This window comes from Seriola aureovittata, chromosome 17 (assembly GCF_021018895.1).
Source record: "Seriola aureovittata isolate HTS-2021-v1 ecotype China chromosome 17, ASM2101889v1, whole genome shotgun sequence".
In the NCBI taxonomy this organism is placed as follows: domain Eukaryota; kingdom Metazoa; phylum Chordata; class Actinopteri; order Carangiformes; family Carangidae; genus Seriola; species Seriola aureovittata.
The window spans coordinates 10,418,299-10,438,051 of NC_079380.1; the positions used below are offsets into that span (position 1 = coordinate 10,418,299).

The 19,753-nt window shown below is 37.6% G+C and overlaps 1 protein-coding gene across 1 annotated transcript; it reads right to left on the reverse strand.

The window, feature by feature from the left end:
• Positions 1-10,626: 10,626 nt before the first annotated feature.
• Positions 10,627-19,512, reverse strand: arf2a (ADP-ribosylation factor 2a). Its single transcript, XM_056401319.1, has 5 exons — positions 19,394-19,512; positions 14,731-14,941; positions 14,500-14,610; positions 14,236-14,360; positions 10,627-12,784 (listed from the first exon to the last, which is right to left on the reverse strand). The coding sequence occupies exons 2-5, from the start codon at positions 14,873-14,875 to the stop codon at positions 12,623-12,625; spliced, it is 543 nt and encodes a 180-aa protein (XP_056257294.1). The 5' UTR covers positions 14,876-14,941; positions 19,394-19,512; the 3' UTR covers positions 10,627-12,622.
• Positions 19,513-19,753: the final 241 nt, after the last annotated feature.

Below are 19,753 nucleotides of genomic sequence, written 5' to 3' on the forward strand. Positions count from 1 at the left end.
TTTTGCCCATGATAAATTCACACTCCCTCACCCACTCTCTCTCACTTGCTCTCTCCATGCCTTATTTCCTCCCCATTACACATTATACTCTCTCTCTTAAAGACACAGGCTGCCCGCTGCATTGCTACACGCCTAGGGCACATCTCATGATATGGTAATAAAGGGGAGTCCAGGGACACGGTCCTGTGTGGGGCTCAGCAGCTGAGCTAGCAGGGGGGCGGGTGGAGAAAATGCTTGAAGCATCTACTGTACCAGGAAAAGGGGGAGGATGGGGGAGGGTGGTGCTGGTGATGCAAGTAAGAGAGTGGAAGGGAGTGACAAGATTGAATGCTTGAAATATCCCCTAGTGACAAGAGCAGCTAATGATGAAGCTGTGTTGGACCCGAAGCAAGGTTGTAGCGGATTGGCATGGCAACCGGAATGCAGTGGAAGGTGATAATGACGAGAAGGACGCCACAGGAGGGCAACCTCAGCATCACTGTGGCCTGTGGCTCTTCCCTGCTGGATGTTTGTTTGCAAGCATAAATTATTACTCTTTTGAATCCTGGCAACTATCAACTCCAGTGACCAACAATCACAGTCCAGACGTAGCCCAGCATTATATCAGCAACTGACAGTGAGGAAAAATCCAAACTGAAATCAATCATGTATTATACTGTATCTGATAGTAGACAAAGGACAAAAAATGAGCCACAAGTGGCTGAGAAAAGCAAACAGATGGGTTGAAATCAAGGACAAATAGAGAGGCCAGTGGAAACTGCCAGGTGTCGTGGATGAGAGAGAGGTGCAGAAGGTTGTTGTCAAACAGAGTGAGGCTATTCTTATAATAATAATAATAATAATAATACATTTTATTTAAAGGCGCCTTTCTTGGCACTCAAGGACACCGATAGTAGCTAATGGCTGTTGATGAATTAAGTAAGTGGGGGGAAGAGAGGGAGACAAAGTAAAATGCCAGGAGATGGAGAGATAAAAGAGGATACAGGGCCTCTTCATGATGAGAGCGATGAATAATGTATGGGCAGGCTGCTCATGACTTACACAGCACACTGGCCTGTCCGTCATGTCCAGCTGGTTCACAGTTTCCGGGTGGGAATACATTCGCCTGTCAGCCAGCACCTCACCACCTGAGCTAAAAACAAGCCGACAAATCCCTGCAACAGCACAAAGTTATTGCCTTTTTCCTGAAGTGAAAGGTGAGGGAAGTTTACAAGACTCCTTTTATGAGGTCAGTGTCTACTTTATGGTACAAACAGAAACAACCTTTATAAATGTCATGAAAGCATCCTTGGTGATCAAAATGTCACTACATTTGGCAAATCCAGGTGAAACTGCACAAAAAACATGACCTTATATGCCACAATAACTGCATTTAAATTCAACAAATTTTTAAGGAAATAAACGGTGATTCTGATTTACTGTCAATAATACAAGTAATAATACAATAATAATATAAGTAATACAAGTAGATAGGTTTTGCTGATCAGTAAAACACACCTGTGATAAAACCACAGGTGTGTTTTAGCAGATTATACACTATGGCATCAATGAAGCACAGCTGGTACAGTCTGTGATAGAGACAGACTCCTTTTTAAAAGTTATCATTTCAAACATATTTATAGGTATTTGATTTATCCCACACGTAAAATGAAATCACAACTTGTATTATCTTATACGAACATTCATGCACACTTGGAATATAGGACTCAACCTCAGTCACAGCTGAAGGACCTTTGTCTTGGGGCTGCCTCGTTTACACTTTTAAAGAATATCCTTTGAAAGATGCTTCCCAAGCGAGCCATGTCCAACCTCACAGAGACCAAAACCAGTGGTGCATTGATGTGATCATGGTCATCGCAAAAGAGGCATACAACAATATAAATTTCTTTCGTCTGCAGTGTGCTGTTATTATTAACATAACCAGGCTGCTACCAAGAACAGATTTTATTTGTTATGTCCCTAGCTTCCATTAATTACGTCCTGCTGTGCCTTCTTCCATGGATTATTTGATGTGATATTCACCTCACACTTGACAGGCATTATATATGCAGATTGTAAATGTAATAACTCCTTTACACCACTGCTCTGTGGCTATATCTCATGTTGTATGTCTGCGTACTGCAAGTAAACAAACAAATATAAAACTTCTGCAGTAGGTCTCATAGATTATCAGTCCAAGGGTGCTGTAGTTGTCATATTGAGATAATTGCTATGATTTGTGAAACAGCTTACCATAGCACTGAAACACTGTCTAAGAAAACAATAGTGGAGTTTAGGAAGGGCTAATGGCATGTTTTGCCTCAGGGTTTATATATTTTCCAGAGAAGGAAGCTGATCGTTGCAGAAGTGCAATTTGCTGAGTAAGTAGCTTCGTGGAGTTGATGAGCACACTTTGCCACTGTTTTCTAATAAAATGACATCTTGCTGCCTTATTGTTGGTTCTGAAACTGTCATATTTCAGAGCGATTTATCAGGATGCTGATTTGTTTTTTTTAGATGTCATTTTACAAGATTTAAAGTCATGGTCTTGAAAGAAATTTCTGGTTATCCCTAAGGAGTTAAAGGAACCCAGTTTGTCCTTGTTGTCCTCCTTCCCTCTCCCCATCTCAGCTGTGCGAGCTCATCGACCCAGAAACCCTTCAGCACATTCAGTGGCACAATAGATCTGCCCTCGCTTCAGTGGAAACTAGCCATCTGAGGTTATTAGAGGGGGGCTGGGGAGGAATGTCAATGACAGTGTGACTTGGATGCAGGAAGACAAGACACCATGGCCAGGCAGGGGCAGAGGTGCTCATACTGTATGTGAGGTAACTGTCATGACACATCCATCATCTCTCAACCTTCCTTTCACAGCATGCATAAACACCGTATGCATACATGGGCTAATGCACACAGTTGCATATGTCTTGTAACCTTCAGAGCGCTACCCAATGTCACTGCTTATTCAGAGCAGCGCAGTAGAGTATGTAGAATCCTCTGAATACAGAGAGAAGAGGTAAGAGGAAAAGTATGGGCCTTAATGTCCACAATGATTGATACCTCTACTCTTTATGTCCACTAAGCCTGCATGACACAGTGAACCAAGACTGTTCGAGTTATATGACAAACATTTATCATCATAACCATTTTAAACTTCAGCAGTGTCACTGTTGCTAATGTACTTATGACCCTATTTCTACTGGCAAGAATAGAGAAAAATTTTTATTGGAGCCAATGAGCCACATTCGGTCCGCCAACTCACAGCGAACAATTATAAATGTCTGCCAAAAACTGGATTAGATACACAGTCTGACACAAGCTATTATGCGGAATCTACTATGTGTGGGCCAGGCAGTAACTATCATGTGGCAATTCCTTTGAAGACACCTCTTACCAAGAGGGGGACACACTGTAAGCATCTTGTACTGTATGTGAGCAGTGGGTATGAGCTGCCCACTGAGATGGATAGAAAGTTGGCAATCAGACCTGAGATACAGCAGCTGACCACGACACCATAGCACAAAACTAAGGAATCTAAGATTCACAAACATTCATGGCTAGTAGTAGACGGCCTCTACCACCAATGTATTGATCAGCAGCAGATGACCATCAGTACATGGATAAGCTTAAAGCTAGCAAAGAGTGCAACCAACTGTAGCAGCATGTAAACAGGGAAAAAAGGAAACACAATTATAGAGACCACGGACTCAGCTGTGCATAAGACAACAGACATGTTTATATCTCTAAAGCCAATATATATTATTACTTGCTACTAGAGACTGAAGTTTGCAGTGAGCTTTGGAGCAACCCAAACAGAACAAATGCACTAAGCTACAAGGGAAAATGCTGCAATTAAGCCTGTAAACCTGTCTCAGCGTACACATCCATTCCAAATACAACTCACAATACAGAAGTCTACTCTATACACCATATTACATTGGTGTATAGATTGGCAATACTGAGTATTCATATAACTGCCCAAAAGTTGAGCAGAGTAATTGTCAGTTGATACTAATGCACCTGTGTCCACTTAATTAGGTACACCTGTGCAATCTCATGCAGCTCTGCCATAATTTGTTAATTTACGAGATTTATAATGTTCAGTTGTGAATTCAATTATACGTCTATTGTTTGAGTCAGAGCTGACGGTGATGTTGTACAGGCCTACGTTAGCCTAGGCTATACTCAGAGGTGTTTTGTCCTACCCGTACAACTATGGCACAGCACCACCTATGACCTCAATGCTAACCTCTATGATGCTAACACATCAGATAGTACAGGTGTAACTAATAATATGGCCACTCACTGAAAAAAAAGAGAGAGCAAAGACAGACAGTAAGCTAAATAGCAAATACTTACCTTAGGTCGTGAGTACTTCGCCATTTGGCTTGGAGTAGCGTTTGGTACAGACAGGTGACACGAAGGACGACCAGGGAAACGACCCAGGAAACGGGGCATCTCTTAAACACTAAGTTCTCTTGAAACAAGCGTGAGCAGAGTGCTGCTTGGAAAAACCGCCTGATCCTAAAAGGTGGGCTTGATGTATGTCACGGCGTGTACCGAATGCCAGTTCAAGTGTGACAATTTCTTCTTCGCTTAATCAAATTGATAATTCAACCTTCACACCACACTTAGCATTTGTTAAAGAACACGTGTTTATTTTCTTCTGTATAGATTTCAGCCAGTGTAAATTCACCAATAGTTTGGAAGCGTATGCTATACTTTCAGAAACTATTGCTGTGTTGTTATATTTTGCTAGCTTGATTACTATAATAAATGGATGGCATATATATAGCCTTTTTCAGTTGGAGCAGGAAAGATAAAAGTAGCATTTCCACCCTGTAGAAATAGAAATATGGTTAAGTAAAAAATTATTTGCATTCAATCAGCGTTCTCCAAATGCCATAATTATGCAGAATCCATTTCAGGATCATATTTTTTATATTAATGGATCATAACAATGGATGCATTAATGTATAATCATTACTTAAATGTTGCAGCTGGTAAAGGTGGGGCTTATTGTAACTACTGTAGCTTAACCTATAATATTACATCATAATTTGTTAGCTGAATTTATATTGTATTAATAATTTGAATCTATGTAAATGATAAATGTAGTGAAGTGTATTTAAGTAAAGTACAACGCAGTTTGGGGTTGAGTCTTGCTCAAGGACACATCTGTCTCCGCAGATCGAACCACCAACACTACGATTAATGAGCCTCTCTCCCAAGTAAAATCAATATGGCTGTTCATATATTGAAACCTCAACAAGAGGGTTATGGGAAAAAATAAAGTAAAATGGCAATTAAGTGTTATAAACATGAGTCATAAGCATTGACTGTAGTGCAATAATGACTACATTTAATGATAAGGCTTTATTCGTATTAAAGGATCTAGTTTTTTCTTTCTTCATATACAGCAAACATTTGTCTTCAACTGGGGACTATTTTAACTATTATGAAATCAAATAGTTCCTGGCCTCAGCATTAGTCTGTTGCCAATCAACTGGACAAATCCGGTGTTTCCATGGAGATGTGAAAGGTTAGAGAAGACTTGTCTTTATAAAAAGGTGTAGTCAGTAGTGAACTCTGTTTCCTTTGGCGTGTGTGTGGGTGGATGGCCAGAATTTAAAATATCACCCCAGCTACAGGAACACTGCTGAGCACCTTCTGTGACTTCTGCACGCCAAGAAATGCAAGTGGCCATTAATTTTACATATACACCATATAAGCACATAGATAGAAAATGTTGTAATGGAATATTTAACTGCACTGTCAAATGACTTAATCACTGCAGTACACAGGACCGTGTCAGCAAATGACATGTAAGCAAAGATGTACTACAACCTTTTAAACCCTTTTTTGTTTATTGCTGCTAAACATTCCCACCAGGCAAAATTAAAACAAATATGAGATACTGGATGTACATGTGATCATGGCTTCATCTACTCCTCCTCCCCTTTACCAATTTATTACAAAAACCATTTGATTGATCTTCAGAGGTTGCAAATACAGCTACAGCTGGTCAATGCCAAACAATGGTGCAGTGCCACAACTCCCATGGGATGGAAGTCATCAGTGGCGGAAGAAATATTCAGATGCTTTATCTCAGCTTTTTGTGAAACAATGGAGTATTTTACCCCCTTTGAGTATCAAATGCTTATTTAAATGACACCATCTCAGAAGGCTGGAGGGAAAGTCAAAGAGTACTCCACCAGTTTAGTGTTCCTCCATTCAATCTTATAACATTGTCAGATTCATGGTGGACAGTTTAAAAAATGATCAGAATTGATGCAGCAGAACCAGAAATATCGTCTTTTTTATTCCATGCATTTTTCTTCCATGTCAAAATCTGGCGTTTGCATTACCCCACAGTACAACTTGACTGCCAACAGTTCAGCTAGAGATTCATTAGCGGCTGATGTTGATTCAAGCCACCAGCCTCAAGCGGAGATGAGGACCAAACTATTGAGGTCTGGTAAGTTCACTTCTTTCTAACTGTTCTTTCTAACTCTGCACCCCCAGATTTTTATTTTAGTGGGATTCCCTTTCACTTTTGGCTGGAACTGCTAATAAATCATTTACCTATGAAACATGGCAATGGTCCCCAAGTAGATAGTGATTTTTACCATGGGTCACAAGCTAAAAAGGTTGGGCACCACTGGTTTAACCTTTAATAAAGTAACTAAAGCTGTCAAATAAATACAGTGGCGTATAAAGTAAAATATTTCTTTAAAATATTAAGTATAAATTAGCATTAAAATTGAATTACTCAAGAAAATTGCAAAATGTGCTTTGTTTCTACAGGAGGTCAGAGAGAACGAGGGATGCTGAAAAGTAGACATCATGTTGGGTTGAACGAAGGGTTAATGTGCTGTGAAAGAGAGTGATGTCACACATCAGGGTGCGATTTAGTGAATCCACAGAGAGCACCCACCAAAGGTCAAGAGCAGCACAGTGTGGAAGGAGTGTGATTCTACATATCTTATTAGAATTATTTCAGGTCATTTCAGCTTTATTTGCTAGTCAGGGTGAGTGAGAGACTGGGCTAGATTATGGCAGGAAAGACGGGATATATTTGAGGGCAAATTGCAAATGAGTTGAAGCAGTGAAAATGATTCAGATCCACAGCGCTGGGATAATAACCTGAGCTCAAGCTAAATTACAAAGCAGCATCTTTCAAAATAAAAATATGACCAGATTACTTCATCAAGCACCTTGTAAATCCAGCACCCCAGCATGTGCTCTCCAAGCTAAATGAAAACCTTCATCACAGTCCCTAACTTGTTTCTTTGCTCTCCCGTCTCCATGTCTACTCAGTCCCTCTCTATAAATACATAAGGTGCTGTTTCCAAGGTAACAACTCTATGGAGAATTGGCCACCTGAAATCTAGATGGAGTGAAAAAGGAGGGTGAACAGTGGTCCGCAGGCTCCCTGATTGCCAGGAAAATACCCTCATCCTCACTGTCGATCTCTGTCCTGCACAGTGACCCCTGGGACCATCAGTCATCATTAACCCATTGTCTAAAAATGATTCCCAGTATTGTCAGCTTATTCGGTTGCTATCTGATCTGTAGCTGAGTGGATCATTTGTATATCAATCTCATCTTAACTCTCTGCCCAAAATGTTGGCATATTCCTTTCTACATCTCTTGTGATAGATCTCAAGATCTTGCTTATACTGTGGAGACTTACTTATTAGCAGATTTGAACTCCAGACACATTGCTGAACTGCATATTGTACCCAACTCATTAGTTGTTCTCAGTTACTGATTTATACTATTCCATTACATTTCAGAGGGAAGTATTGTACTTTTTACGATGCTACATTTATGTGGTACCTGTAGTTACTTTGCAGATGAAGATTTTAAAAAGGTATATGAGCATGTAAAATATAGTGTATTGTTACACAGTGAATTAAACCAGTCAACTGCATAAAAATTAGTAAAATTAGCTCTACATTAAAATGGGTACAACATTAAAATGCTTCTCACATGTTACTGCATCAATAAATGTAAATGTAATAATAATAATAATAATCTAATACATAATAATGTATCAATGCAAAGTGTGGTACACCAAGCATATTTTTTGATAATAGTTACTTTTACCTGAGCTCCTTTTTCTTAAGAGATCTAAATACTTATTGCACCACTGATATATAATATCAGTAACATTATAATAAGTAATAACAGAAGTATAGTATAAAATAATTATTAAGGGCTGTTTCAATAAAATGTATTTGGTTTCTGACTGCTAGAAATGTTCATAGCAGCATCAAGGCAGATTAAATAGCATACTAACACTAACAAAAAGAGTCCAACTCTTTTGGGTGCTTTATTGTGAAGGTTCTATAGGAAGTATGTTGTGAGTGTATTCGGTATCAAAGGTTTTTACAGCCCTCTAGTCATCACAGTGAGAAACTGCAAGACTAAATTAAATTCTAATCTAACTAACAGTTTTAATATCAGTATTGAATCATTATTATGCTTAATATGTACAAGTGTGATCGTTATAATTAACAGCGGTGACATTCAGACTGATAATAATTGCTATAATAACTGTTTTCTGGGGTGGAGACCAGCCTAATCATGCAATCTGCACGATATTGTATCACTTCTGGTGAATGCCCAAACATACTTATCATGAATGATGTATTGTTCATCAGTGGACACAGTGATCTTCTCCACATTCTTCAGTGGCATTAATATTTATAGTGAATATTATCATTATTTAGATGCATTAGGAAGGATATTCATAATCATGTTAGTAGTTGTATATTTTATTTATATATCCAAATATCACTTATGTGCCTCAAGAAGTATTTTACAATGTGTACTGCATGTCCATAGACTCTCCATTTAGATAAGGAAAAACTCCCCAATAAGCCTTTACTTGAGACAGACATGCAGCGATGACCTGTGCACAGAATAGACCAAAACAGCAGAATTACAATATGGAAAATCAAGATGACATTATAGATGGATAGTATACTTATGACATATGATTTAGTACTGTGTTAATAGAATCTATATCATTATACACATAAAATACTTAACAGTGGGAAGAATATTAGTTGTACATGCTAGGTATTCATTAACAGTTGATCTGAGTGTATTCATAATCATGCATGTTTGCTGCCCTCCAGTGGTCCCATTCAGGAACTGCAATGCCATACTATCAGCTTTATTAAGTTTTCTAGTGTGGAAACAACTCTAAGGATGTTCCCAGTGCCAAGGCCGGCATAATAGCATGCTAACACTTAGAATTAATGTAACCATTTAGGGCTGCAACTAATGATTATTTTCGTTATCAATCAATCAAGAAAGCAAGTGGTGGATTAATCTATAATGAAAGTAAGTCATTTAGTAAATAAAGCAGCAAGCAAATTAGTTGTCTTGTCTATGAATCATAGATTGGAGAAGTTGGAACTAGAAATTATTTGGTAATTTTTGCTTGAAAAATAACTCAAATGTTTAAATTTATTAAATTTCAGCTCATACTCAGCTCTACAACCTTAATATATTTCATTTAGACATGTCTGCTTCTCCAGATTCACCCCAATCAGATTCAAAGTCTTGCTTACGCAAATACCTGAGGGGATCTGATATTGAGCTACACACAGTATTTGATTTGTCTGAGCAAAGCTGTTGGTAACATCCGTGTATGCACAAGTAAAGGGTGTGTCAGCAAATGCAACTCAACATGGTGTGAAAAGATCCACTGGTACAGTCTAGTGTTTAGCTGGTTGGAAGCTCATTGTATATTTCCTAAAAAGGCAGAATAATTATTCATTTGAAGCTTTAATACTGCAATTAACCTTAAAGAAGTTAATTAAATCATCACATCAGTAGTCATTATCATATTTTTTTCCCCTGATAGCACACTGGAAGGAAATTGAAATTAAGAGTGAAAGGAGGAGCTGGCAGAGAATTGCTATTAAAACTACAGATGCTGCCAGATGTTCTTCATATCTTCAATCTGATAGAAAAAAAAAAAAATCTTCTCATTAACATCTGCAAAGACCTGAAGAGCTGATGCACAGAACTTTACCATGATTGTGGATTTACCTAACAAATGTCTCAACTGTCAAGAAAAATTAATTGGAACAATTTTTGCTGAACAAACATCATATGGCCTGTAAAAAAAAAAAAAAATCATCTCTGAGGACAGATCCGCATGGTTCTGAGCCTGCTGACTGACAGGTAACACACTGAGGAAGGTGAAAGTGTCATGTTTACACATTTGACTGAGCAGGAAAATAAGATCCGAAAGGCAACTCACATTCTTGACACCTGTCAGGTCTTTGATAAGCATTAAATATATGTGGATTTCTGACAGGAAATGGCTGATATGATCCACACTCAAACAGAAAACATGCTATCAGGTTAAGAAAATAAAGTGACGAATGAATATCATTTTTAGTTAATCAGAGCTTTTATGGTGTATGGTATGACTGCACACTGTGACTCAAATCCATTTACATTAACCATCAGTCATTTTCTTTCTTTTGAATATTTAGTTTCTATGTGATGTTTGCTACCTAAAATGTATTTTATTCATTACTTTAATTAATGCATTTCTGATATGAACACCCTGAAATTCATTTTTAAGTTATGCAAATGAGAAGGGCAATAATGCAGATGTATAATAGAGATCTCTTTATTATAGTGCATTTATCAGATGTTACAAGATGAGTTTAAAAAAGCATAAAAGGTACTTAAGAAATACATATGCACATACCTTGTTATTTGTACAGAAACGGTCTTGAAAATTAAAGCTTCACATCTGAACAAGGGTAGGTGGACGATGTCAAGTTAAAATACATTTTCTTACAGAATATTATATACATTTGTATTTCTTTCTGCATACCAGATTATGTAATGCATCTATGAAATCTACGGATGTTTAAGGAAATACCATAACGTAAGGGCGGAGAATGCCCAAAAGATTAGTCATTCAGTTACTCAAACTTTCCAAGAAAACATCTAAATGTCCAGTTATAGAAAAACAAAAGAGGGAAAGTGAATTTCCCTTTAGAGGTCAGTGTGATATTGTGACCTTAAAGTCATCTTCACTCAGTAATGGGTGTGCACTGTTCAAGATTTTTTCTTATTAATTGCAGGAGCATTTGGGATCAATGCATGTGTGGGAAACTATTCTATTACTGGCTGATCTAGGGTAACATTCTCACGTGCACATTTTAACTGTCTGCTGGTGTAGAGCAATGGGGAGAGTTATTGTCTATGGGTTCATTGCAAAGGCTGATGGATAAACTGCTTTCTTAACACAGGCCTGTGTTGTGCAAGCTGATGAGGTTATGCAAATGGCATCACAGGGACACGATGTAAATAACACCAGGAGAAGCACCCTGGATACATGCAGGGAAAACACCATACAGCCTGAAGCATTGAGGAGGCATTTACAGTGCTGATTCATACAGCAGGCCAGAGCAAACACTTACAGATCAACTGTACCGTCTATCACAACACTGACAATTTGGTCAAGAGCGTGTGTGCCCTCCGAAAAAACAACAGAGGAGGCGACTTCACGCTCTGCGGGCGAATCCATAGCTGAACCAAACACAATGAGCCATTCCTGAATCCAACCAATTGGTCCCGAGAGCATTTTACTCGAAACACTGCACACCTGGCATGTCAGCTCATGCTGAAGTAAACCAGGTCATGCATGCATCAACAGTAACATAAAAAAACTATAAAATAAAATAGAGTACAGACCCTAAACCAAAAGAACTACATACAAGCGAAAATAAGACTATCAGTAAATAAAAAGCCAGAGTGGGAGCAACTCTTTAAAAAAAAAAAAAAAAAAAAAAAAAAAGGCCTCATCGTTCCAATGGACTGGATGTAGCTGAAACCCACACAGCACCCAGAGGATACACACATCCACCAATGATGCTGTAGCTACACTCAACACACCTCTGTATATGTAAACATGCGCTGACTACATTTATTGCCTTTTCCAGACACAGCTGTGACAGATCTTCTTAAGCCTGTGTGTGTAAAATAAGAGACCTAATGAAAGGGTCAGGGAGGAGGGACTGATGCTGATGCAGGATATGGACTTGAGAGTTCAAATAACTATAAGAGAATCAACAAAACATCCAGTGTTTGCTGTAGGAGTTGAAACTTAAATCTGCAAAATCTCAATTTTCAAAATAATCTGAACTGATCTTAGATGTCAGGTATTTTATTTTATCAAATATCACGGGTGAATAAACAGTTATCATAAAGGCCTTCATGCCGCTAAAAGATGCAAATCATATTTATCTTTTTAACAAAAATTCTTGACAGATGACTTGTCTCGTGTTGTCTTTTGCTTTATGGAAACCAGTACCTTTGGGTGTGCCGACATTGGAAGTGGGAGGAGGTGTTTAGGAGTTAACTGTGGTCAAGGCACAGCAGGGCTGCTCCCACTCGGCTCACACATACATTCATTCTTCCAAAAAAAATACTCATCCAAACATACATACAGTACACAGATGCAGTGAGCGGGGAGCACTGGCCAATGGTCCAACTCTTCAGAGGAAAGAGAGGAGAAGAGGAGTGAGCGAGACCAGGACCAGTGCAGTCTCCCATTACACTGCAGACAGAGATGACAGACAGGAGGGGGAGTGATGGATCATTTTGCGTTTTTCAGCTGGCTTGAAAGCCAGTCCAGACCCTCATAGAGACCATCTCCACTGGTGGCGCATGTGGCCTGGATATACCAGTTACGTTGGCGCAGGGAGTGCAGGGTCAGCTTGTCTGTGATCTCAGCTGCATTCATGGCGTTGGGCAGGTCCTGAAAGCAGAAAACATGCAATAGTAAATAAACAAGAAGAGAAAAATTCCCTGTTAAGGTTTGCATAGATCACTTGCAATCACCAACTGCTTAATAATATCAGAAGCAGGTGACTGATTCAATATACTGGATCTATATCAGTGTTATTAATCACCATTTTAAAAATGTAATAATGCAGCTTTATAAAATTCACAACAGTCATGACTTATAACGACAATATAACTGAAATTTGCACAAGCCTGTAAAGTTTCTGAATGAGCGTCTCACCAGAGTTAAGTAGTTCCAGCTAGAGCCGCAACAATTAGTTGATTAATCCATCAAAATAAAGTTAAAGTTAATATTTTCATCATAGATTAGTTGTTTAGTTTCAAATGTGAATATTTTATTCTATGACCGTAACCTGAATATCTCTGAGTATTTTGCATGTTTTGCTCAGATAAAACAACACTTTTTTTTGGACCAAACGATTATTTGAGAAAATAATCATTGTGGCACAGTGAGATATATCGAGTTCATACTGAGGAAGGAGCACTGGCATAGGTTGATTACTCACTATTGGCTCATTATAACTTTTTAGAATTATAAAGGTAAAAAGTAAAACTGTAATATCAGCTCATTTGGTTCTTTTGAGAACTTGTGTGACTGCAGTTACATGAGCTGGGTGTGTTGGTACGCATCCCAGTGTGACACTGGGAGCCCGGATTCATGCATAAATGTCTTATTTTATGTGTCTCCCTGCATTGTTACTGTTGCTACTGGTGTCATTTTATTCCACACTGTGCTCCACCATGTCTCCAGTTTCCACTCTTCCATAGTTGTTATACAACTAGTTATTATGAGTAAATGCAATTAGACTGAGTGATGATGTAAGTGCAATTAAGCAGATTTAATTTACTTTTAGCTTCTAAACTTATTCTAAATTAAAATTAATTGAGTGTTTCAACTCACATAAATATAATCTCTGCTTATGACACAATTATAGTTCATAAATTTCACAGCTAAAATGAAAAAAAAAAAAAGAATCATAATAATTATATGACTGTTTTCTGGTCATCTTTTAAGAGATATGACCACTTGGGTTGTTTTTTTTAATTATTATGTTGTGTTATCATATATAGATATTTAACTCTTTACTGTGAAAATTAAATTGCAACTCAAACAACAGATCTCAATCTGCATGTTCTCTTGGGATAATGTACAGATAAGATCAATTTAATTGAATTAAATTCTCATCTACAATTATCATACCTACTGAGAAAAGAAATAATTTGTATTTACAAATGGGTTCATAAATGGGGGTTTTCTTTGATCATAACCATCAAATGGCAATGGGCCAATCTCCTGTTTAGTAAATTGTCTGGTTGACTAAGATCAGCTGATTGGTGCCAAGTTATCCGTCTAATGATTTTGTTTTTTTCTTTTCTGATTTAAGAGCAGTGACACAAATGTACCTGTTTGTTGGCAAACACGAGCAACACGGCATCCCTCAGCTCGTCCTCAGCCAGCATTCGCATCAGCTCCTCCTTTGCCTCACCGACTCGTTCCCTGTCATTACTGTCTACTACGAAGATAAGGCCTGAAAATGGAAAAAAGGCATGGTTTACTGTATAGAAATGGATAAAGGTCTACAAGTGTAATGCAGGATTCAACCAACAATGGGCTAATCCTTGTGCAACAGACTTTGAGAGATGTGGAAACATCAGGAAGCCTATTACCTTGTGTGTTTTGGAAGTAATGCCTCCAGAGTGGCCTGATCTTGTCCTGACCACCGACATCCCACACTGTAAAACTGATGTTCTTGAATTCTACCGTCTCTACATTAAAACCTGTGGATGAGGGGAAAAAAACAAAGAGAGACACAAGTTAAAAATGTCTGAGTTCTCACATCAGTACCAAGGTACCAGTCACTCAGGGTTAAGCTCATGAAGATGCAAGACAGGGCTCACCAATGGTAGGGATTGTGGTAACAATTTCTCCCAGTTTGAGCTTGTACAGGATGGTGGTCTTTCCCGCAGCATCCAGTCCTACCATCAGGATCCTCATCTCTTTCTTGCCAAACAACCCTTTAAACAGGCTAGCAATATTCCCCATCTTGGCTCACCCGCAGAAGGACAAAAGGATATCGAGCAGTCACGTCTCTAAAAAAGTTGCACCACACTGTAATGACAGAGAGATTATCAAAGAGTTAATGTTCCACCTTTCAAAGCTGATGCTGTCTGTCTGTTAGATATACTGTCGCTAGCAATGTTGCCACAGAAAGCTTAAGTGCTGTCAACACCTCCTCAACACCGCCCCTTCAAAACCAAATTCAAATGTGTATGCACATTTTAATGACTGTAAAAAGCTCTTCTGCTATCTCTCAAGTTCCTCTTCACCCTTTTATGAAAAAAAATAAAAAAGGCAAGTAACAGATGGTAACAAGCTGGTGATGGTAACTGCTGAGGTAAACAAGATAAACCAACAATATGATATTGATATTAATCAAACAGAAAAGTAGAGGTGAGTCAGCCACTCAGGCAGTGTAAAGTTGCTTCATTTATGACTTCAGTTTGCCAAGCCTCTGTCACAGGTCAGCGGAATAAGCACAATTGTGAAAAAGAGCACAACCTGCATTTGACCCCATTCATGTGAGACTATTGTCACATGACATCGCCAGACTCCTGCCTGTAGTTCTAATTTCATAAACATAACTGAAATACCAAAAAACAGCATTCACATACATGTAATTATATTACAGAAATGAATGACCTAATACAATTAAGTTTGTCTTTGCTGTGTGCTCACTCTCTACCTCTTATTTTATATGTTGGCAGTGACACAGAAAAGCAGTCATTTGAATGTCAATATATTAAAGTGAAATTCCCATTTATGACTGACATGTCATCACAGGCAGGAGGTCATGAACCAGGGCTAGATGTTGCACAAATATTTAATTTACAAAGATGTGAAACTTAAATTAATGCAATTCTTTTCATTGGAGAATTTGTGTTTTGGTAAATTACTTCAGGGCTGCAACTGACAGTTTCTTAATTTGCTGATTATTTGCTCAATAAAGTAATTAATTGCATGATAACTGTATGATCTATGACAGTGAACAATGGCAATCAAGATTTACTTGTGACCAGTGTGATGTTTGGTCTGGCAGTCCAAAATCCAAAGAGAATCCATTTATTATAATTTAAGGCAAACAGCAAATTCTCACATTCTCACATGATTCATTGACTTAATGTTACAGCTCTATTTGAACAATAATCACATTATATGTCTATTCACCCAAACATGCTGCAAATCCTGCAACCTTACTAGTAATATTAAACTTCATGACAGGAAAATTACTGCAGACATAAACAATCAATGAGGTCCAGGAGTAATTCAGTGATCAAGTGCTGTAAATCATATATCTGTTATGTTTTCTTCAGCCTTTACCCAATAATTTTAAGGTTTTTATACACTGTCTGTTGACAACTAGAGGCAAAGTGCCTCAGCTTCTTCTGCTCAGCTGTGTATTATACAGTCTTTACAGGTGGCGAGCACAGTAGAGATAAGCACCAGTAAATAAAAAAGAAAGCACATTCCTCCAGCTCAGGAACAGCAAGAGTTAGAAACTAAGAAAACAACATGTCCTCTAGTAGTGTTGGATTGTGGACAACTGCATCTTTTGTCAGAAAAGAAACTGATATCGCTGATGATTGTTGGCTGACAATGCAAAATGTCCAGTCTAGAGAAAAGCCCTTTTGTTTGGTTTCAGTTCTGAGGAACTGGCACCAAGATCTGCTGCTCACTATTCATGTTTTAGACGGTTACAAATTCTCATGCTACAATAGGAATATTGACATCACATCACTTTGTCTGCTATAGGGCTGCAACTTATAATTAGTTTAATTCATCTTCTAATTATTTTCACTATTTTTACGCATATATTTGGTACTGGACATGATTAGTTCAACCAAAAAGTTAGTGTTTTCCTCATTTTATATGACAATTTTTTTGGAAACCTGAAGATCTAAAATATCTTGCAAAGCTTAAAGAGAAGATTGAAAAAAATGTTCAGATCTTTTTTTTTCTGCTTTCCTATCCTGAAAATCATTTTGTAATCCCTCAGATTTATCTTGCCACCGTTTGTGGGGGTCAAAACCCAAAAGCTGAGAACCACTGAATCAAACTATTTATCAAAATTGTTTCAAATACATTCAAAAAATCCATGAATCGACTGATCGTTTCTAGTCCGCTGTAGGTAATGGCAACCATGTTGTTAAATCTTCAGGGATAAAACAAGAAAAGCAGCTTTAATCCAGCTATACAGCTGCTGAAGAGCTGGTTGTGTGAATACTGACTGTTAGTGTGAACTCCATTATGCAGCATTTCAAAATACCTTCACAGCTACAGTATGTACTTGTGACCAGCAGCTGAGGCTGATCATATGGCAGGCATGCTGCAAAGCCAATAAACACAAATCCTAACCAGTGCACAAATCCTAACCAATAATGTTTCCATTAAACAACCAGACATGAGTAAAGACTGTTTTTATTTTTTATAATTGTGACTGCAGGCAGCAGCAAGTTACCATTTTAACAGTCCATCCACAGTTTTAATAGGTGGATAAACAAAATTATAGTCAGTGGGCCTCATAATCTTGATCGATTTGAGAATTTTGAAGAGAACCAAATCAGTCATGTACCAAAAACAAGAAGCACTAATGTAGTTTCTACTTCTTAAACAGCACTTCATAATAATATAGTATAGTAAGATAGTAATATGACCAAATTTGTGCAATCACTTCAACTCAGATTCAACTTATAACTTCCATGTTCAGAAAAACATATTTTTCAGTGACGCACTCTATAAAAGTATTTTGTTTTATCAGCTAATAAAAATCTCACCAACTCTAACTCTAAGACCTTGGATACAACACTATGTTTTAAGATAGCCAAAATATTCCCAAGCAAAAGTTAACATCTGTGGGCAGGTAGCAAGATACAAGTATGGATTACAGAGTTTTCTCAAAAACTATAAACCTCTAATAAGGTCTAATAAGGCAACACCAATTATGTATCAGCTGACACAAATACAACACTGTGTATTTGACATTACAGACATGAAGCACTATGAGGTTTGTCACACCCGAGACTAAAGAACAAACCTATGACAGTGAGAAGAGCTGCCATTGATCCTTAACTCTTTGAGAAGTACATTAAAGACCACCGATAGAAGAAAACAAAGTGACAAAACAAGACACAAGACAAGTCACTCAACACTTGTTAGCATTAACAAAGAAAAGATTTCCATCGGTCCACATGATAAACAACAACTCAGAAGCAGAAAAATCTGAGAAGCAGAATTATATAGTGCTGAAATGATTAGCCAATGAATCAAGAAAAAAACATGCTGGTTGTTCCTGCTTTATTTTGTTTTACATAAATGTAAAAAAAAAAAAAACTTTGGTTTTTGGACTGATTGGACAAAGCAAGCAATTTGAAGACATCACCTTGAACTCTGGGAAAACATGATGGGGTATTTTTCAGTATTTTGACATTTTTATAATTAAGTGATTAACTGCCTAATCAAACTAAATTTATATATATATATATATATATATATATATATATATATATTCCGTGCATCCCTGGAAGCATGCAAAGTATAAAATAAAATCGTTTTTGGTTTTGCTTATTTTTTACCAGTATCGATGCAAGAATTAATTTCGGTACTGATAAAATTCAATTCAAAAAGACATACGTCATTCTACTATCTATATCTAGGGTTGGGGCTATCGTCCAGTCTCAGATGAACAAGGAAGTCCTGTTAAGTAAATGCTTCTTTAAGTAAACAGGAATGACTGGTTTATGTGCACTCAACAGCAAGAGGAATTCGACTTGGACTGGAGAATTAGTATTAGAATAAGTCAGGGGTATTATTCTGACGGACAACTTAAACCAGACAGGATCTTTTTTCTTTTTTTTCTTAAGTACTACATGTAAAGTTAAAAGTAATGAGCTATTGGAGCATCTCTTTTTAGCATCATCAGCATCTCTCTGTCTTTGTATAGACGTATGTGATGCTAATTTACACATATTTTTGTGTATTTAATTTAAAAAGAATGCATCTTCTATTTCGCACTGCCTTCAGTTAAGGTTGCACTTGACTTGTGTAGTTAATTCCAGCGACCATAAAACAAAATGTTAGGTGTTTAATATAGCTTTAATCTTAATTCTTACAACACTTCTGTGTTGTAAATGCTGTTGTAAGTGATAATAATTTTCGGTTAGCATGCAGCAGGAAATCTAGCATAGCCTAGCTTTGTTTTGGAAGTCACTAACGATATTAGATTATCAAAGCTTATAAGTAACTCCATACGTAAAAGGCTTACAACGGTTGATAAATCTACTGATAGTTTAAGAGCAGATTTAGCGAGCTAATGTTAAAACTAATAGTGCTAAAGTTAAACTGCTAAGGAAACAGCTAACGAACTGAACTGCAAGCTTATACGACTTACAGCCATCTGTAACCACGCAGACGTTAACTTATTCACGCTTGTCTCTTCCCTTATTCAAAATGTAAATTGCATCTATGACACTCTGGATAGTAAATGTTTTTAAATAATGTTTGTACCTTTACTAATGCTTCTCGATCCTTCTTCGCTTCTCCTGCTCAACAACAAAATGGCGTTTTCCGGCGTCGTCGTATTCTTCTTCTTCGTCATCGTCAGCCTCTTCGTCTTCTTCCTGGTGTTTTTTTTTTTTTTTTTTTTTAAAGACGGTTGCAAACATCGAAACGGTGCATTACTGCCAGCAAGTGGTATGGAGTGTGGCTTAAGAAATAATATTGAGATACGGTGACATTATTAACACCTGCATTTTTAATACTATTTGAGAAAAATGTAACTATACAGTATCATACGGAGTATTTATACTTGTGATTTAATGTGGTGTGTTTTCAGTCTTCAACAACACCTCTTTACAAGCAACATTC